The 22,308-nt window shown below is 36.7% G+C and overlaps 1 protein-coding gene across 8 annotated transcripts in view; it reads right to left on the reverse strand.

The window, feature by feature from the left end:
* ROBO1 (roundabout guidance receptor 1) overlaps positions 1-22,308 on the reverse strand; it is a 659,452-nt gene that overhangs the window by 260,994 nt on the left and 376,150 nt on the right. For all 8 annotated transcript variants that reach the window (XM_069785380.1, XM_069785378.1, XM_069785384.1 and 5 more), the window contains exon 2: positions 15,922-16,248. In XM_069785380.1, the coding sequence (XP_069641481.1) occupies positions 15,922-16,248 (327 nt within the window). The remainder of the gene's footprint in view (positions 1-15,921; positions 16,249-22,308) is intronic.

Below are 22,308 nucleotides of genomic sequence, written 5' to 3' on the forward strand. Positions count from 1 at the left end.
ATTTGCTTTAATAAAATTATTACTAGGTTGAGCAGAAGTCTGCTGTGTATGAAGTTTTTCAAATTTGGAATCATTTGTGTAACTGTCTTCTGAGCCTGTTCCAAATTTCCAATGACTTTTTTCATATGTCTGTTTGGACTAAGCATTCCAATAATGGTCTCACGAATGATTCACCTGTACTTTACCTCTCTACCCACAGTTCACAGCATCACTTGAAAAAATCTTGTTAGACTATCTAATGTGATCCCAGATCCTTTTCAGCATCACTCCCTTACAGACTATGGTCCCATAATGCTAAACTTCTCAACATACACCTTTCATATGTTTGGACGTATGATGTGGCATTTGAATGCAAGCATATATACTTGCCAAGCCATGCAGTTCAAATATGGAGAGTGGGCTTAGCTTTACCACTACTTGTTTATCTAGTAACATTTGTCCCATGTGCAAATCCTGCAAGCTGTGACTAATGATTACTGGGTAAATCCATTCTGAGCTATGTACTTCTACTTCAGTGACTTTCTACATGTATCTATTAACTTAGCAGTTTTGTGTGTGGTTTTAGAGGAAATGGTCACTGCTCAATTCTTTCTATAAACTAGTCAGATAATTTGAAGAAAAGTGAATGAGTTTTTCACCATTAGTTTACATTGCTCTTCTATGGATCAGCTCTCCTCATGCTCATCTAATCCTCTATAAAGACTGGTTTAAATCAGGTTTCTTTTTTGTCGTAATTGAAGTCAGTAAAAGATTAAACTTGCTTTCTTCTTTCCAGTAACAAAATATTTAAATGATGACAGCATACTGAAGGAGCAAAGGAGCAAAACCAGGGACTGCGACTCCTGATTACTGCTCCCATTTTCTACCCTCTTAACTTTTAAGCTCTGCATCTATTCCATGATATAGAGCAGAAATATGCATGAGTTGTGATTCTCCCTCTAGAACAGGGAAAACTAATTGACAGCCTGAAGGCTGAATGGAGCTCCGCAAGATGGTTTCACTTGGCTCCCATGATGGCCTAGAGCAAGACTGCACAGCATGTACTGTACTAAACAATGTGCTTAGCCCACAGGAGAGCAGGAAAGAAAGAAAAGGGAGTGAGAAGCAGGGGGTGGGAGGAACAAAAGACCGTGGGTGCTGGCTGATGGGCTAAAAATGGAAGTGCAACCATTCCAGCAACTTCCCACCTTCCCAAGTTGCCTATATGGAGAGCAGCTAGCATGAAGCCGAGCTGGAGCAGACCTTCACAGGGTCTGCCCCAAACTGGGCTAAGCCAGAGGAGGGATCGCTCCCTCCCTGCTGCAGTGACTTGGACAACCACACCAGGCTCTTCAGCCCAGGTGCCTTCTGTAACAGGCTTTTAAGAGGTAGCTTTGGTAGATCTACTAGATAATTGGGGTAGACTGGCAGTGAATCAGTGCCCCAAGAAACCCGTACAAATAGAGGGGAGGAAGGCAGCGCCATTCCGGGATGGGACCTACAGTGTCTCCAAAGGGAGGTCACGTGCTGGGGCGGAGAGATAGTCTGGATGTTCCTGGTCTGGGCACAAAGTCCTCTTCTTTGCATCCACTACGTATTAAAGCAAAGGAGCTGAATTTGACTTTACAGGCTTTCACTGACCATGGGCGAAAGTAAAATCAATGACGCTCATCTGTTTCTGCAGGAGCAGTCCTGAGTCCAGCAGGAACACACTAAATTGAAGTCAGAAAAACAAGTGTCCCTGTATCAGGCTTTCCAGCACCTTCTATAGCACCTATATATTATTAGGATTTCTCTTTTGTAGCCTTCTCTCTCTGGACAATGGAGGGTTAAATATACAATCATCTTGATATATTCATCTGATGCATGAGCAGCTGGCAGGGAGAAAAAAAAAAATTTAAAAAAAAAAAAAAAAGGGTGGCCCCCAACTATAGGGAATCAGCAATCCAGGCTCTAGAGGAATAAATCCATAGAAGGAGAATCGAAAATTACAAGTTAGAGAACTCAATTTATATCCCAGCACCACCCAAAAGGGATAATTTTGGGAACATTTCAAAGGACTTCCAAAGTTACTTGCAATTAGTGCTAAAAATAGCTGCAAAACATTTCAAATAGTCCTTAAAGCAGAGTGATGAAAAGCAGTCTTGTGAGGAACAAATGTAACAGTGAGGGAGTTCCCAATCTCTCCACAGCTGACAGACATCCTTGTGACCCTCTGAGACCAAGATTTAATTTCTTCCTGCCTTAGTTTTTCTGTCTAGAGAACAGCAATAGTAAGACCACCTTCCTTCCCAAGTACAGGCACATTTGAACATTTATAAAATGCTTTTAAAAACTTGATTTGAAATACCCACACATAAACAGAGGAGTGCAGACTTTTCAGGGTACTCTTGCAAAAAGAAATGTCACAAAGCAATGCTAAGGTACCAGAATCGAAGTATATGCATCCATTCTCTCCCCTCTGTACACTGACAATATTTACTAAAATTAGCAGGCCTTTATGATTTTTTTTTTCATTTTTGGAAAATATTCTGACTATTTTTGGTTTCAAAACCTAATTACTTCAGCCAGCATTTTAAAATGAAGTAATTTGCAATGCCAACCATTATACCTTTTATTAACATCAAAGGACTGATTCAGCCCATGAATAGTGAAAAAGCTACGTATTGAGGAGATTATTATTATTTTTCTTTTACTAGCTAATTCTATGATGGCAGTTTTGAATATTTCATTGTCTGCTTCTTCAATTAATTATTAATATAAGTCTAGTACATCTCACTTTATAAGGAAACTTTGCTATCATATCAAGTAACCTTGCCAAAAATGCTCCTTGATGCCTATTTATGAAAGGACAGACCTTTGCACTGTATTTTAATTTATGTTTATTCAGAAAGTAGTACATAGGTAAGTTTTCATATATTTTGAAGAAAATTTGATCAGCCAATAAACCAAAACCATAGTTTTTAGAAAGAGCAGTCCAGAAGAAGACACAGTTTTATAATACATCTTAGTAAAGTCACACTATCAGTGGACCCTTTCCTGTTTATAACCTCACCACAGACTACACCAAAGAACTAATTCCACTCATAAAACTGGAGCCATACAAATTATTCTTCAGATAAAGATGTCTACGAGAGAGACTTACTAGTGTCTGATGAAAAATTTAAGAGCAGCATGGTATTCAAGGAATCTGCTTAATTATTGCCATCTTACTCTTGTGGCATTTTTAGTCTACATATTCTGTATACTTTAAGGTGAAAAAAAAAATTAATTTTTTTTTTTGGCATCAGAGAAGAACCTGCAGGTTTTTACTAAATAGTCTATCCGTAGTATAATTAGTGAGTAAGGATAAGGCATTGAGCTGAATACCAGACTTTTAACACTAATAGTTTCTGCCCGTAAAGCATTTACTAATAGGAACTGAGGAACAAAAGCAACCCAGAATGCCTTTTCATCTGGGAATGGTTACAGAAACCAAAATGGTAACTGTGTATAAAGTAGCACAGTCAGGTAACCCCAAGGCTTTTTTTTTTTTTTTTTTTTTTTAAATAAGGGTTAGAAAAGTATTTGACACTTTGCATCCTTTTTTTTTTTTTTTAAATTGGAATATTTTTAAGTTGTAGATTAATTTAAAAAAAAGCTCATTTTTAGTGGGTTTTTTCCACTTTATTATGAACTTTTGGAACTGAATTATAGCACGCATATAGGTAAAATATTAAATTCCAGTCAAGCCAGCTCTAGCACACAGCTCCCCTCCAATCACTTTTGATAGAATAGAAGCACAAAGAAGCCCAGTTTAGAGAGTCCACATGTGTTTAATCTTTGATTAATTGAACAAAAACTAAGAGCCTCCAGACATATTTCTTTTAATCACGGGAAAGATATCTTTTCAGTTGCTTTCTAGTAGGAGAGAGTCAGCAGATGTCTGTCTGGTCTAAAGGGAATTTCTCTTTCTCTGGAGAAAACAGTTTAAATAGGAGAGGAACAGCCATATGCTGACTATGCACTGCTTAACAGATGACGTAGAGAAGCATCTACTACCGCAGGGAGTCGAACAGGGCAGTTTTCAAATTAAATTTCTTTCAAATTCAAAGCAATCAGCTGAAATCAATTTACATACAGGATGCAAGTTAGGTCAGACAGTTCTCATCAAAACAGCTCACAGACACAAAGATGCAAATCTGTCTTTGTCAGCAGTATGATTTTTAAGAAAGTTTTTAACGTGATGACAGTAAAAAAAAATAAATTTCTTCACAATTTTAAACACAGCTGATACTTGTTTTCTGGGGAATGACGATTCAAAATAATAACAACAATAATAATAAATATCGCATCAATATAAAGTATTTGCCAAAGGTTCTTAATTCATACACAAAATGGTATTGGCACAATGCAAATTTATCTCCAAATTTAGCTCAGGAGTAAGTCTTTCAGTACTTCAGGAAAACATGTTTTAAAATGTGGTATTGGGGAAAAAAGCATCAGAACCACCAATATATAAGGATTACTAGGCAGCATTTTATTTGTCTGACTTCATTCTTTTGCCTGTATCCTTTTGCTTACATGTTTTATATTGTCATCTAGGAAATGTAAACACTTAGAAAAATAGGAATGATCTCCTTCACTTCATCTAGTTCTACCAAGATGTCTGGGGGTGGGGGGTGGGTAGAGGAAGAAAGACGAAGAGTTTAAAGCAGAAACTGGGAAAATGGCATATAAAAACTCCCTTGGACTAGAGGAAACTCACCAACCAGAAAAAAGAGGAGACAGCCAATGGTCCCAATTAATTTGATAACTTCCACCATGGAGTTCCCTCTGAATTCTGTTTGAGGCTCCATCTTTCACAGCACACAGGGCATAAAGGCTTGAGACTTATCAAACAGCATGTTGCCTAACACCATGGGAAGGGAAGGAGAGTACACAGCAGAGACTGAAAACAGACTGTGGTATCAAAACCTCCATTTCCTTCTTCATATAACTAGGATGCCTGCCTTTATTGGTATTTATACTTTATGCTAACAGTCTGAATTGTCTTCCACAGACTTCTGAATAGCAACAGCAAAACTAAGGAGAGCTTTGGTATCAATTCACTGTATTGGTTGGACTCAGGAAAATGACTTGCACATCTATCTCATGCTTAGAGAGGTAGGGCCCTTTAAACCTGAACAATTTTAATTCTCCCCCTTCCCCCCCCAACTAATGACCAATGAGTCTAAATCTGCAAGGCATAGCTTCCACCTTGTTCTAACAACCAACTTCTCCAGTTTTGGTTCAAGGTTTCAGATAATCTTCTACCCAACAGAGCCGCCATTCCACAGAAAGACTGTCACCACATTCTTTGATTTACAAATTTGCTGAGCTGCAAAGCAATTTCTGGCAAGACTACAAAAAGCATAATTTGCTTGATCGTCCATCCCAGCATGGCCACCATAACATCCTAAATTACTCATCAGTTTAAGAATAATATGTATAGTCACAATATCATAACTGATCAAGAACTCTGTTGGCTAAAGGCAACCTTAATTCTTCTGTTCTGCATAGTTTCTGGGAAGACATAAACATGTAAGAACAGCTTTCTTGGGTCAGACAAAGTGCTCATGTACCCTATTATTTTGCCCTGACCTTGGCAGGAGTAGAAAATTGTACTGAATAGGAATTTTTTTATTTACATGCTCTGTTTTTACAGTAGTTGTATGAAAGTCTGTCATGTATCAGCATCTAGAAAAAGCTTTCATTTGTTGTGTCAGTATCATTGTTATCCACTAACAATAACACTGACCTGTGAACTGCTTTGAGTACAGAATTAGCTATAATGCTCCAATATGTTGACACACATCCTCAATGTAAGTCCTCAGTCTGCTTCCAAAATACATTGAACCTTAGCACTTCAGATCTAGTATGAAAGATATAAACAGGCTCCCAAACATCTCCATGGAAGAGCCAAAATCCTAAAACACTGATCTTACAACTGTGGACTACGCAACCTTCAGATACATTAAAAATTACTCTTACATATTCCCAAATATATTTAGATAATACACATACAATTTTCCTTTAAGAACAGACTTAGACAAAACTACAAAATGAAGTTCTACCATACCAAACTGTCAATTAGGAAACATATTTAAGTTATGGAATGTCCAGTCAAGCTTTGGTGTTTTGGTTTTCTGTTGGTTTTTGTGTTTTAAATCTGTCCATCATTTTATTCCTCAATGCATAAATTAACCTTGTAACACCCTCTACAGCATGAACATTCAGTAACTCTGATAAGACACACTCCTTATTTTATTCATTTATTTCATGAATGCAGGCAAAACTGAATCATCAAAACTTCACCAAGTCATACTAAAAAAAGTAACTCTCCTTTTTGTCTCCTCCACTGCCCCTGCAAGAATGGACATTTGCTTGAAGAAACCTAGTCTTTGATCAAAACAATAAATGAAAAACTCAAAAAAGAAAGCCCTTTTGTGATAACTTAAAACTGTGTACTTGAAACAGAAACCATCCATAACTTTTATGAGACTTTGCCAAATAAAATTGTAACCAACCTAAACAGCACGTTTGCCATACACAGGCTTTCACTGTATCTTGCTGCAAAGTACTATATACAGCATGTGAGTGCAGCAAGTCAGTTCTTTCTAGTAGGAACCTCTGTACCAGCATACTCTGAAACCTATCATTCATCCTCAGCAGCCTACAAATGGAGGTAAGACCCCCTCCCCAAGAGTTTACTGTGACATCTTCACTGCTGCTGACAAAAGTTCAGAAAGAAGCTCCAGAACCCACAGTGGAAGTAAAAAGCAATAGAAGTATAAAATAAAATAGATAAACAAATAAGACCTGCTTTTGAGTTGGCATGAATACATATTCTGCTAAGTGAGTCCCCAGCTGACCAACTAAATCTTAGCTATCTTCACTACAGGAGTGTTTGTTTCAGATCCCATATAACAGATTTGATCTCAAACAATCGGCATGGAGGCAATGCCTTTAAAGCCAAAGGAGTCTTAAATTTAAGTGCACTTTGTACATAGAAATTATTTCTGTCATCACTAGAATGGAAACAATTTTAAATACATTAATACTTCTAGAAGAAATGTAGTTTGAGTTACTGTATGTCATCAAAGTATTGATAACTAAACACGATTTCTTCTCACGTTTATCAAGCACTAAATGGAAGCTGCAGCATGCACCGTAGCACATGTCTACTGGCCCACTGCAAAGAGGATGCAGAGCAAACAAAATAACTGTGAGTTAAAATTGAGTTAATAAAACTTTTAATAAAGTGGCGGTACGGCTCATGGCTCTAGTAGCAACATTCCACCAACAAGTGTCATGGGCTGCCCTCCCCAAGTCAAAAAGATCATACTAGAACTAACAATACCATAAGAAACACTGAAAGGTAGTCAACAAACGTTGAGGGCATTTTTTCCCTGATCTGATGAGGTATGAATTGGTAAATAGCACAGCTTTAAACAACAAAATTCTTAAAGTTTTTTTACTAAGAAATGTGAAAATATAGTAAAGGAGGTAGCTGTTGGAAGCACAGAAAATGTAACAGCATTCTCCCATATGTACCACTGTTGAGCACAGTCACTTACATAGATCTGTGAATCACAACAGCAAATAAATAGAACTGTTCTGAGGTTCACTCAATGCTAAAATGATATGGCCTCCTATGACGATATACTGCCAACACTATATTTAGTTCCTCTCTTCAACGAAGAATGCACGGATTGGTTAAAAAGGGCACATTTCAGTCTGAGGCCATGGATGCCTCAAATTATGGAAATTCTGATACATATCCAAACTGTTTTATTCATTGGCATGCAACTGATGAAGGGAGTAACCTGTTTGCCCGATTCTTTTAACACACCAGTGATTGCACATAAGGTATAATTTAAAACACAGAACATATATAAAAATAAAGTGGTTTGAATTTTGACAGTACTGCGTAACTTGCAGCTAATAATGCAAACAATAACTCAGAGAGACCTTATCTTGCCTAAAATTAAGGGAAAGTGAGAAAGAATTTTGCAGCTAATTGAACAGCTCACATTCTGCCTAACACAGGAAAATGAAGTACAGGAAAGTCATCACTGATCTTTAGATCCTGTAGCAACCTTTTCTTCATCTGCCAAAGGCATTTCGGAACATCAGGGGCTATTTCATTTTACCACTGATAACTAATGAGATTGATGATGAAACCATCCTCTCCACAGGATGGTTAACTCTTTTTCTTTTAGTTCAAAGGAGCATGAAGTGTTTTTAACCACAAGACACCTACACTGACCGTATGCCATTTTTATTCCTTTTAAATCATTTTAAAACCACAACAAAGCATTTTTAGAACTAGAACGGTCATCTAGTATGTACTGAAGATTATGTTACAGTGATGACAAAGCTCAACATGAAATAATCATGCCAAATTCCCCAGTCATAAATATACCTCTTCTCTAAAAACTCATTACAACATGGCAAGGGGTGAGGGGAAAGAAAAGGAAATAGTCTAATTCGGTGGGAAACACCAGATCTCAGATCTTGATTTCATCGAATAAAACCATCTTAAAGTAATTCAGCCACCTTCTCTGAAACTTGACATGGGCCACATGTGGATTGCTTGCATGAAATTAAGTTCTGTTCATAAAGAACATGAACACGTAGACTGAACACATTGCCTTCACATGTCAGGACAACCCAATTTGAAGACAATCTGAAATTACGGCTTATTTGCACCCAGTAGAGGAGATGACCCTAGCAATTTTTGCTCTCATTTGGAATCTCCTGAAATATTTTTTTCTGTTTGTACCATGCTATGAGTTCAGACTGAAATTCTATTTCAGTCAGTAATAGGACAGTCATAGAGGGCTGTCAGGACAGCCATGGAAGACCATTTTTTCTAAGCCTGAACTAGGAATATAATGGTAATAATAATATGATTAAACCTGAGTACTGTAGGAGCCATAATATTTAAGCGTTTCCATTTGCTGCCCTGCTGGATTTCTGTGCAGCCTCACTTCCCTATCTCCTTCTGGGTTTGGTTGATTCATATTAGAAGTTAAGGAAGGTGTAGAGAGCGGGAATATTTATATAAAATATGAACATAAAACTTCTCTATTTTGTTGTAGAGGTTTAATGGGACAAAGAAATTCCTTATCTTTCACCCTACTTTTATAGGTGAAAGTAAACACAACTGGGTAAGCCGCCTTTAAAATATGGGAGGTTTGTAAAGCATCTGCTATTCTCATTAGGTCTAACTCAGTATGTGACAACAACATTTTCACCTAATGAAAAAAATAGAAAGAAAAAAGTACAAGGTTCACTTCTCAAACTTTCAGAGATGCAATACTGCTATGCTTAAGAGAGTGCATGTGCATGCAAACACACACATTAGCACCTAGAAATATGACAGTAAGTTTCAAAGAAATTATTTTTTAGTTTCTCCACATTTTCTCATTCATTTTTAAGTCTCATTAGGACAACTAGTGTTCCTAGCAGTGGCATTTAGTGGGATTTCCTAGTAGTACTAATAAATGACTTCAGTTCCACAGTTACCAGGGAGTTGGTAGTAAAAGAAAATGAGTATCTAAAAAGAGTAAAAATAAGGCTCTATGCATCTTCGAAAATTAGGCAGGGGACTTAAAGTACTACATTGACATTCACACCCTCAGTGTTGTTCAACTGACTGTAATGGCAGAGGAAAGTAAAATACACAAACTTCTAAAGTTGCTAAAATAATTGTTCTTGCTTTCCTCAAGCAGCGATAACTACGTTATAAAAAGTAGCACATTTACATGCAACTTCAATCTCATTGCAAAATTTTCTCCTAAATGATGTTACGTTTTTGGTAAAATATGCTTCAGAAGCAGCCTATAATAATCCAGGCTTACTACGCAGCTGCAACAAGTGTTGAAAGTGTCAGGTTCAAGGTAAACCTACCATTGATAAATGGTAAGTTTAAAGATGCATTAGCAACATTAAATCTTCTACGCCTCAAGCAACTTTTGGTAATGCCATTGGCTGTGGTAAGTAATGGTATAGCTTCACTATTTTTTTTTATATGTACGTAGGACGTTTGTGAGATTCTTGTAAAACTGTGATTCGTCTTTGTTATATATGCATATAAGTATTCGAATTAAGTCACTTGTTTATCAGCAAGACATTAACAGCTCAAGTAACAGAATCTGCAAATTTGTTCATTGATTTCAGCTTGGCTTAAAACTTTGATGCTGTACAATGGCAGTCGGAAGGGCAAGTTTGCTAATGTAGCCTAACACCACACAGACTGAACATACAATGAAAACAATACATAAACACGACTTTTCATTGCGAGAAGGGTATCACTGTTTTAGAATCACAGAGCAGACAGAGCTGTTAACTCATCTTTCATATCAATCCTGTGCTATGTCAAGTTTTTTGTTTGTTTGTTTGTTTTTAAAGTCACAGCATAGCAAGTCTATAACTGGGATGTTCCTGGGATCTGATGTATAAAGTATTTGGAGTAGTATACATTATAAATGGAAAACAAATGTGTGCAAACTTTTATACACAGCAGCTTACTTAGTGTAAAATATCCTGTTACTGAGGTTAGAGGTAACATACACGTGTATGTACTTTACAAATCCTTTTGCAAAAGCATTGCTCTTGAGAAGCAAATCCATCTATCATTGGCAAATAGAAACATTGTGATAAAACTTAGCCTAGAACTTTCATGGCAAAACCAAGGTAAGTTTCTCTCAGAGAAACATGATTTGAAATAAAGATTCACAAAGCCACTGACCAGCAAACATAACTAACTTCATTTGCATTTGATTTTTCTTAACATTCTCAAAAACTTTAGAGCAGAGAAAGACAGATTAACATACTGCTGCAGCTACTGTTGCCACTATTGACACAGGTAGGTTTCTACATAATGCTATATAACAGAGACCCCTGAGATTCAGAGATACAATTTTCCTCAAAAGGAAGTAGCTGACAGAAAACCAGACAAAAAATTAAACACTGAATCAAACTATCACACACCAATAACTGAATTTGGCCTTGATCAGGTGCATCCGTTCAGCAGACAATCCTGAGAGATTGAAGCATATGAAGTAGCTGCAGCCACCTTCCAGTCTGCTAATGATATCTTTGCACTTTTCCAAAACTGCTTCTATTTCTCTACTGTGAAAAATTACTTCTGTTTCCCAACTGTTTTTGTGATACCCAAAATAGTATTGTCCTGGTTTCAGCCGGGATAGAGTTAACTGTCTTCCTAGTAGCTGGTACAGTGCTATGTTTTGAGTTCAGTATGTGAAGAATGTTGATAACACTGATGTTTTCAGTTGTTGCTCAGTAGTGTTTAGACTATAGTCAAGGATTTTTCAGCTTCTCATGCCCAGCCAGGGCACCTGACCCAAACTGGCCAACAGTGTATTCCATACCATGTGACGTCCCGTCTAGTTTAGGAACTGGGAAGTGGGGGGCAGGGAATCGCCACTCGGGGACTGGCTGGGTGTCGGTCGGCGGGTGGTGAGCAATTGCCCTGCGCATCATTTGTACATTCCAATCCTTTTATTATTGCTGTTGCCATTTTATTAGTGTTATCATTATCATTATTAGTTTCTTCTTTTCTGTTCTATTAAACCGTTCTTATCTCAACCCAGGAGTTTTACTTCTTTTCCCGATTTTCTCCCCCATCCCACTGGATGGGGGGGGAGTAAGTGAGCGGCTGCGTGGTGCTTAGTTGCTGGCTGGGGTTAAACCACAACAAGTATCCAGCCCTTACTCTGAGGATCAAGCATGGTTTCATTTTGTGCTCCCAGCTGTAAAAACTGACATTTAGAGAGAATTACCCAGTTTCATTCTGACAGGCACATGCCCTTTTTCATGTTCTTTAGGACTTTTCACCACCGGAGAATGTGTCACTGGTAGGCAGTAATCCAAAACCAGTTACATTCCTCAAAAACAAAACATGGAGCTAATTTAAGTACGTCCCCAGCGATCAAAAGGGTGAGCTCAGGAAGTCAAGAAGAGGAAGGCAAATGGACTTGTAGCAGCCTAAGTCTGAAGGATGACTACAGACTGTTACCTGATTATCCCATCACACACCCTTTCTGGGCTACCCTACTGAAACCTCATTCTGCTGCAAATTAAGTTTGAACACATACAGCAAGTCTCCATTTCAGAAATTTTGTGGGAATAACGTTTCAAACGCAGATGGAACCAGTCAAAATCCCCCAATTAAACAGGAGTTACATCTTTTATTTAATTGACTTGTAATTCAGCTTTCTAGTGAGTTCCGATTTAGGCAAATTTGTATCCTTCCCATTTATGAAGATCTTACAGATCTAAATTACACAGAAAATGTCATGTAATATTAAATTACAAAGCTACTTTGCACATGGCTGTGTAGCTTAGAATAGTTTTACTGGTCTCTAAAGTGTCTGAGAGATTTTAATTCTTGAAATATCAAGTGGCTAGCTATTTGACTAGGGAAGTTACAGTCCCTGAAACATAATCAAACAGAATATAGTCAGTGGGGGTTCAAGTACTCGTTTCATAGATTTAAGAAAGATACCACTCTTCACCAGCCAGAAGGATCATCTTGTTTTTAAGGCTTTTTCTGGGGACGGAGATGGTTTCAAGGAAATAACCACAGAAACTGCAGGAAATATAGCTGCAAAAAATATTTTTTTATATATATATATATATATACACAAAACCAGGAGACAATATAACAAATCATCAATGCTATGAGTAGGCACATGGGATCTTAAAACATTCTGGAAGGGCCACAAGAGGCAGAGATTGAATAAGCAACTTAATTCAATTTGCTGATACTAAATGGCATTTAGATCGTGTTCAATGGTATTGAGGACTAACACTCTCATAACTAAGATACATATCAGTGGAAGAAAATGCAGCTTCCTTTGGATAAAATGGCATGTACACCTCAGTCAAGTCACCAAAGAAATGCTGATGAACAGAAAGGGGCAAAGCAGAGAGAAAACTCTCTCTGCAATTTTATGGTTTAGGATTTTACTCTCCCCATTGTGGCAATCACATCTAAAGCTATTTTTAAAGTTCTTAAAATACACAGGCATTTAAGAAGATAAAACACCTTTTAATATAGTGCACTTCTGAAATTTTTGTAGATTTGAAATTCCTCTACATTTCCTTCTTTCCAACTGAAGAACCTATGCACAGCATATTTAAAGAAGATGCCCACCTTATTACATAGGCAACAAGTTCTCTTTGTGGACTATCTCAGAGACAAGCATTGGAACTGCTTAAAAAAAAAATTGATCTGCATGAAGCAATAACAGACACGAAAATTCATTTTTAGTATTAACCTGAATCTTAAGTCAAGTCTACACATCCATTGAACAGTGAAGGAACATCACCTAATTGAAGTTGTTACTGTAAGAGGTTGTGGATGGAAGAAAATGTTGTGATAAATTCTCGATCATGTTATGAAACAAACTGGTGCAGACAGGAGCTGCTTCTTCCAGTAAGAGCTAGCCATTACAGTGCAAATCACACTTCTGTTTCCTATGTTTCACAAAAGTTTTTTGGTTAAAATTGCAGCATCAAAGCATATAACCAAAAGAGTACTCTAAATGATCTTCTGTACTGTGTAAATGGAAACCAAATAAAGGCAATTTTACTCTGTAAACATACAAAAATTAAACTATAACACAAGGACTTCTAAAACAGCAACTGATATGACTACATGTATACAAATGTAAATGCTGTGGTTCTCAAAACAGGTGTACTGAGAAGCTAATCAAAACAGTTTGCTGATTTGCAGCAATCTACTGTGAATGTAGCTACAGTTCATAATGACAAGAGCGTTACAGCTATAATGCACAGATTTTTAATTTAATGCAAATTTATTCCACCAGCCTTCAACTCTTCCCTTGTTCCTCACCTCTTCTGTGCTATTTTAAGTGTTTGGTGCTTTTGCACTGTCACATCACTACCTTTTCTATTAAAATCATAACCTTTCCTGTTAAAATTCTTTGTTTATATTCTCCTGGTATACAATTAAAACTGTATACCATTACACCTACAAATCTTATTTCCAAATACAGATCATGATTTTTTTTTTTTTCCCCTTATAGCATTGTTGGTGTTTCTTTTCTGACACTAGCCCTCAGTATGAGGGCAATTTTGAGCTGGATTAACAGTTTAATGCTATACTATTGTTAGGTGGTGTACATTTGAACCCCTTTAAGAAGATACTAATCCTTCATTTTTTTATCTAAGTATTGGCAGAGGCTCTTAAAAAAACATTTGTGGCAATACCAATGTTTAGCATTCAGACCCTGTCAGCTAGACTCTACTAGAATCACATGAAGATGACTTGAGGCAGGGGTGACTCACATATTGAGCAACTATGTACCAGTTGAATTGACGTCTGCCATAGTGTACTAACCACTGAAGCCTACCTCATGTTTCTGGATTCTGATGAAAAATTATGGAAGACACAGAAACACTACATGCATGTCAAACGTTACTTCAAGGTACATCACAAACCACGAGAACTTGAAATAAGCACAACTGTCCATGCTGCTTTGCTGCATGGTCAGAACATTAAAACACATTTTAAGAATCAATGAGCAGTGTTATAAAGTAAACAGCAGAAATTAGATAAATATCAATGTCTCTTAAACATTAACACCCACTCAAAATTACACCTACAAGATACTGGATATAACATTTGGGAGTAACCAATCAACAGATTATTTTAGCAGGTTATACGTTTGCTGGATAAGCCCACTTCCAGCTAGCCAGACACTGATTATTTTTATCACTAAAAGCAATAACAAAGAAACAGTACAGTCATAGTTCTTAACCATGTGTATTTACTGTATTATATGTGATGCTCAAGATCCTTCTGGTGTAAGAATTATGAAAGTCCTTGGGATTGTCTGTGAATGTGAGCGAGACTAGGCAAAGGGGTCACGTAAATGCACAAATTCATAGCTTACTTCCTTTCCCTTCTGTGAGAGTTGTGAAAATCTTGCCCTTCTTCTACAGTTATATACCAACAGTGGCATTTAACTTATCTATCTAAAAGTTAGAAGCCTCATCAGAGCTAGTTAACAACATGAATTTAGTCAACAGAGAGATCAGTGTTTTCAGAGAGCGACTCACACAGTTCTATGCTAGCTCTTCAACGCGACACCAGATGAATTGCTACAGATTACAAAGGAAACCTGTAAAAGCAACTTAAAATAGATACCTAACTTTTGAATTGCAAGGTTTCCTCTCATACTTCAGTACCCAAAAATTGATATTTTTTGACCTACACTTGGCCCTCGATATGAATGCTTAAAATGCTTTCATGTACGTTCTCTTCCTCTAAAATAAGTACAGTTTAAAGGGTACACAGGAAGAGATAAGCATTACAAAGTGATATGAACATACTTGACTGCTCCTTCCATTGGCCAAATACTTCGAAATAGAGATATAATTTGTGGGCAACTTCTTTTACAGGAAAAAAAAAAAAAGTGTTTCTTAATCTGCCATTATTTTTTCTAGTGTTTGTGCAACAACAATTTCAAATGTACCCTATTAGATCAAATCCTGGCTATCCTGCCTCCTGTTACACATTGAATTTTGCATGGTTATCTGGAGACAAAAAAAAAAAAAAAAAAATCTATAAATTGAAATTAAGTATACAAAATCTAACAAACAGTAAGTAATCATAATTGCACGGAAGCATAAAAGTAGTGAGAACGCACAGAAATGTCTAAATTTCTAAAGTGATATGATACCTCTTCTGACTATTTTTCTGTTTTCCTATCTCTGTAATAATAATAATAATTAACCATATAATTCCTTCATTGCTTCTAAGTAAATGCCTCAGAGGCAGCTCACACTTTTTTTTTTTTTTATCTTCAGATAACATCAAGCAAGCAGCTGTCACCAAAGAGTGAAAAAAAAAGATACACTTACTTGCCACCTCCAGCGATGCATTATGACTTACAGCTTCCCCAAGGTAATTCCTCGCCACACAGACATAGACCCCTTCATCTGGCCTACTCTTGCGCCCATGGACTATGCGTAAGAAAAATAAAGATCCGCTAGGCAGCAGCATGCGGTGGGAGCGCGGATCATCCTTGTCCGTTTCTACTCTTTCCCCTCCCTTGTACCACTCAATGGTGGGGGTCGGCCTTCCTTCTGCTTTACAGTTTAAAGTTGCCGGTTCTCCTTTGGAAACAATTAGATCAGAAGGGTGTTCGACAATTCGAGGTGGGAAATCTTCTTGCCGAAGACGGGAGCCTGCAAGATAAAACGGCAAAGTTAGCTTAGGAGATTGTTGCCAGGTACAGTCACTGTGTTTTGCAATAAAACTACTTAACCATTAGCCCATAGAACAGGATTTAATATGAACACCTATTTAACATCATCTTAAAGTGAAAAAAAAACCCTTAATGCACTTCATTGTGTGCAAGGTTCTCCCAAGTGAATACATTCAAAACCATTTTTTTAAAAGGCCACGTGTATTAGTGAACTAAACTGCCATGCTCCTAAATCACATCCATTTTTATATTGATCTGTTCATCTATATAAATTTATACATACATGCATTTGTATACGTAGTTATGAAAAACTAGTCCTACAGATACTCTACAGACATCAGACCACCTCTACCAGCAAAACTGGTACTGCTGTAACTCATAACACAAAGTCATAGTCAACATCATTCAGCCTTTTGGAAAGCCCATTAATTCATGCAATGTCTGCAGAGTAAGTCTAACATCTCCAGCACCCACAAAGCTGCTTTGTTTTACTTGCACTATCAGCTCTTCCTAGTCACTTGTTAAGCAGTACCACAGAGGCACAAATGCATGGAGTGCCTGAGTACTTCTTAGACCTCTTGTGTCAGGGAAAATTAGAGTGTTTTACATCATAAAAATTCTTACTGTCTCCAGTCTAGAACTCTGATACAACACGAGACAACAGTATCAGGGATAAAAGTTACAAGCAAATAAGATACTCTTCTAGAAAAGTATTCAATTTCAAACCAATCCAAACTGCAAGCTGACAATTTGCATGAAAAAACCTATAATAGTCTGCACAGATATATACCACAGAAGAACATGGCAACCAACTGGGTGCCCAAGAATTCCAAATTAGGAATAAGCAGCTACCAAAACTTTCAGGGTTTTAAACTGTTGACTCAATTTCAAATTACCATTTTCCTTATTTCTCTCTTTCTTGATACACAACTTTGTCATGGATAAAATTAGTCTCTTGAGTCATTAATTCCTGATTGTTAAAATTTTAGATGTTAGGATTCTTTATTAACATTGATAACATGGGTTTTGAACAGCTATGAAGCACCAGAAAGAAATACAAGATCTATTCACTGCAGGTTAATAGACCATAAATGATATGGAAAAAGGGAAGGAGACAAGGAACAGAGAGTCCCAGAGACAGCTCTGTTTTCAATACATACTATATGTGTGTGTATAATATATATTTCATATATATATATATAAAATATAAATTAAAATATTCTAAAATGTAGGATTTTCATCTGAATTTTATTTCACATTTCTTTCACCTCAAGATAATCAATGCAAATTAAATGTTACACTAATCAGCTAGCACTAACCACACATTCCCAAATCTCTGGCAATATGGCTTGACTACATTGAAATAGGTTTGTATTCTGTATGCAGTAAAAGAAAAGAGTTTTATACGAACATTACTGATCATTAAATACAAAATAACTCAAACAGCAATAAACCTACTCTTTAGTACTTTGAGGAAAGATAATATAAGTAGTACTGTACTTAGGACTATATACCTAAATTATAAGAAATATTTTATCTTTTATCTAATTTGCGGATTTTGGTTTGGATATTTGTAATATTGCAAGATTTTGTAGTACCTAAAGCAAACAAGTAATTATATTTGACATTTACTTTTACCTTCAAGAACAACCTGAAACATGAAAACTAAAGTACGGGCAGACAGAACAGAAGCCAGGAAATTCCTGAATCCTTTTGCTGGCTACACACCACTGTGCAGCCCAGCCCTGTGTATCACTCTGAGATTTTGAGCTGCACCTCCTAGAGGCAGGGCACAGGCCAAATCCCGTGAGAGGAGAGCTAAAAGTACAAGAAAAGAAAATTGTGCCAACCAGCACTGCTCTTTTGCAGTAGCTAAAATACCCTCTAATTCACTTCTGTTTGCCCTGAGAGCACATCTCAGTCATTGCAAACTATATTTGTGTCTACTTATCCTGAACTTTCACACAGCTTTTGTGAAAAGCCCCTCATGCAATAATGCTGCCCTCACAATTGGGGTGACCGATTTTAGATCTCTTTCCAAGGCAAAAATGCCTAAACAAGGATAAAAACCTTATTTTGTTTATACTTTTACTCACTTGTATAACTCACAAGGAAAGGCACAGAAACAAAGGATTAGAAAGCTAAAATCAATCGTTATAAGTCACTCCGGAAATATAAAAAGCCAAGTTCAATGTAAAATGTTTAAATAGAGCTAAGAACTGTTTTAGAAAACAAAGTTTGTGCACATGCTAGTATGCATCACGTTTGTTTTTTCAGAGATAATCCTAGCCAACCAGCACACAATATAGTACAAGCCTCCTATTGTTTCTCTCAGCCTGGCCCACACCACAAATAAATGAAATACCAGGTTTGGACATACTGTAATGCATACTTTCCATACTGACATTCAAGTGACTGTACACTAACTTCAGGTACTGTACAGAATGAAAGCTTAAAGACTGACCTCTAAACTTTCTTGAAAACTGACACTCAAAACTCTTAGGGGGAAAGAAGTCCTCAGGAAACTCCAGGAATGCTCATATACTTTTTGAATTTCTTAGCAGGGTAACATTAGAGGAGTTGGAATAAGAGAAATGTCCATTAATTTTTTTTTTATCCTAATATTTTATAAAGCAACATTTCTCTAGAAAATTTCTTCAAACTGCTTAAAGCAGAAAGGAACAAAAGTTGCATGAGTAGTTGACTGGCACATAGTAAGAATTAACAACAGATTTAGTGACAACTGCCTGAGGAATATGATGGCCTTGACAACCAAGTTACAATCTTTCTATGTATCTACACATTTTTACTTTTAAAATCTTTCTTTCCTTTTAGCCTAGTTATTTAAGCTGCATTTATGTTTTATTGAGAAGCAGCAGCTTCAATTATCAACATAAATCTTACAGTGGGCACCAATCCTGTAATTTTCCTGTCAAAAATCCTTCCCAAGGGCATGTTTGGTAAAAAAAATAGAAGCAGAACACCTATTACACACTGGATCTGCCATTAAATATACAACAGAGCTGCTTTTTCTTTCCCCCAAAGATGACAGCACTGGGTTATAGGAATTAACCAACTTGTGTTCTCTGCTTTTATTATAATTCAAGTCCTTCATAAAAAGTCAACAGGATGCTACCAATTAAACTATACCATACTAATTGTTTCATGCTGCTACTTAAAAGAACAATTATGTGAAATCATGTTTCCAGTTTCTTGGACTATGCCACAACTATTTTTACAAGAATTCAAACACTGAAATAAACAGATGTGAAGATTCAAAGAAAGTTAGCATTAGATGAATATTAAACTCATAGGGGCAAGATTTACCTTTATTCCCACCTTAAAACTTCCTGTTGGTAGCATATACAAAAATAATGTATTGAAAAATAGCAGAGAATGTCTTTAAATTAGAAAGTTGCTGGTATCAGGGGTACAAACAATGGGCTGTTCTCCTTTAGGGGGAAAACAAAAAAGTTCCGTGCTACTGGAACCAAGTGCCTCAAACTTGAGCCATGCAGCTTAAGACAGTTAAAAATCAAGACCATATCTACCGTCAATCTAAACTTCAGCTCAGATGGATATGGAAAACCTGATTTCCCAAGGTCTATATATCTAAATAGTATTTTATCCCATGTCCTATAAAAATGCTGCATTACAGAGTGTGTCTTTAGCCAAGTGCCAGAAAGCCAGTGTACTCTTGGCTCCATTTCTTTTCCATTTCACAAGTACAGCATTTAACACTGATTTTCAAAGCACAAGATTTCCTCTCTTTTCTTTTACTGAAACGCTTTACACTGTAACGTAAGAGCTGAGTAACAGGCCTAATTGCTATCCAAGTTATTAGTAAAATTCTAACAAAACCAAACCACAGGTTTAAAATCAGTGTTGGGTGATTCTTGCAAACAATTATATTTCATCAGAACATAAAAGCATTCCCAATTCCCCAGTGTCTCTACTACATACAACTTAAACACTTTCAGAAACCTTAGAGAAAGTGGGGGATATTTTTTTGTGGTTTTTTTTATGCTGACTGGAAAGATGTTCTGTAACTCTTTTGCTCTAGTGGTTAGAAACCTCTCTTTAATCCTCAGGTTAAACATATCCCTGAATAGTAAATGCCTCATTCTTCCTGTGCTTGAGTTGCCCTTTAATTCAGAGCTCTCCACACACTTCTTGGGATTTTATCCCTTTGACACGCAGATTGCAACCTCTTCCTTTTTTACTATCTTCTTGGATTTTGTGTTCTTGTTGCTGTTAGAAGTCAACAAACTAATCTCATCTGGTTTTTCCCCCGTAACATGCGCTCAACCTTTTCCTTGTCTTAAATCTGGTTTGAGTTCATCCTTTCTGAACATGGAAAACCCAAACCATACACACTTAAGAGGCAAGAAGACTTGAATGCTATTTCAAACACACACTGCAAAGTAATGTCACATAGTGTTACAGGGGGAAAAATAACTAAAAGGAAAAAAAAAATCGAAGTATTTTTCTGAAAGTGGCTTTTCTGCCCCAAAACATGCAGCTAACCTAATGTATTGGGTTTACCTGTTCTCACAGACAACAAATAATTTTCAAGGAAAAGCAGAACAAGGAAGACCCACAGAGATCTTACCCATTCACTTACTTTCTCTCAACTTCTCCAATTTTTGAATATTCCTATTCTTTGTATACTACCCTTGTTCAGCCTAAATAAAACATCTGATTTCCTGTAGCCTGCAAGAATAGTGCATATTAAAAAGCAACTATTTTGAAAATTCCTTTACAGGTGCTGCAGTCTTCCCTCCATAACCAAAGACATGAAGTAATTAATGAAACTAGTAATGCTGTGCCTATTTGGATTTTCCCAAAACAGTAAACTGCGTAAGAACAGAAATTTAATTTTTTTTAAATTCTACTTTGGCATAAAGCCCAAGAGCCAAAACTAAATTTAACTGATAATTCTGAAACACTGTTTTGAGAAAAGCATTGGTCATTGTATCACTTTGGACTCAGAAAGTAGGTCTTTGCATAGAGAGTTTTATTTACAACAGCCGTTCACCTCTAACTGTTGAACATATAGTCTAGAAAAAAATAAAGTTATACTTTTTACCTAATTCCTGCCATTACTTTGCACAGTCATAACTGTGAACATTTCCGTAACTACTTTAAAAGGATGCCACCTTTATGAACAAAAATGTCAGACGATGGAGGTGTTACAGTCCTGTAAGTGAGCCAGTATTTATACACTAAGGAGAAAAATGAATATTTGGAACATACAGCACTGTTACATCAGTTGATTAATGCCCACCCAGGACTACAGGTTTACTGAAATGCATTTAAGATGTGTTTAATGGTTCCAAATACTGATCTGGGAATAGGTCCAGTTCTTTCCAATAACTTAGATACCATAAAATGTGACAAGCAAGGCTCTCACTTCAGATCAATAGAACCTGCAATTCCCCTATGTGTTTCCAAAGAAGAGCAACATCTCCATTTCTTTTTCTAAGCACACAATGGAAAACAGGTGAGCAAGATGTAACTAAAAAGAAAAGCACCAAACACTAACTGATCATTCCTACTATGAAACCACTGCAATATTCCCTGAAAAAGAAGTTGTTCTTTTTTCAGTTTACACCATTATGTCAAGGAATTTTTTTGCTTCCCTCCTTTAATTGCTGTTGGAGTTCCTGCTGCTAATGAGAGATGAAATTATTAATAAACATTCTTTTCCATTATTTGTTACTAAGGGGTATTTCTGGGTAAAGCAAGTTGTACTTTAAATACAAAGTCTGATTATAAAATATAAAAAGAAATTTTGTGGGCCATGGCTTTTAAACTTAAGTTGTAGGCACCCACAAAACATTTTCCCCACTTCAAAAGATAACCTTGAAGTATTTTATGTTGCTAAGACACCATGAATTGGAATTACGTTTCTGTCATGGCTACCACACTACCAGGAGATGTCAGAAACCAATAATTTACTGTACACTTATGACTGGAAAAAACCTAGAATAACCACAGAGAGCCTGGAGTTTTAAGACACGTCTGTCTGTCTCTCTGA

This window comes from Haliaeetus albicilla, chromosome 6 (genome assembly GCF_947461875.1).
Source record: "Haliaeetus albicilla chromosome 6, bHalAlb1.1, whole genome shotgun sequence".
Taxonomy (NCBI): domain Eukaryota; kingdom Metazoa; phylum Chordata; class Aves; order Accipitriformes; family Accipitridae; genus Haliaeetus; species Haliaeetus albicilla.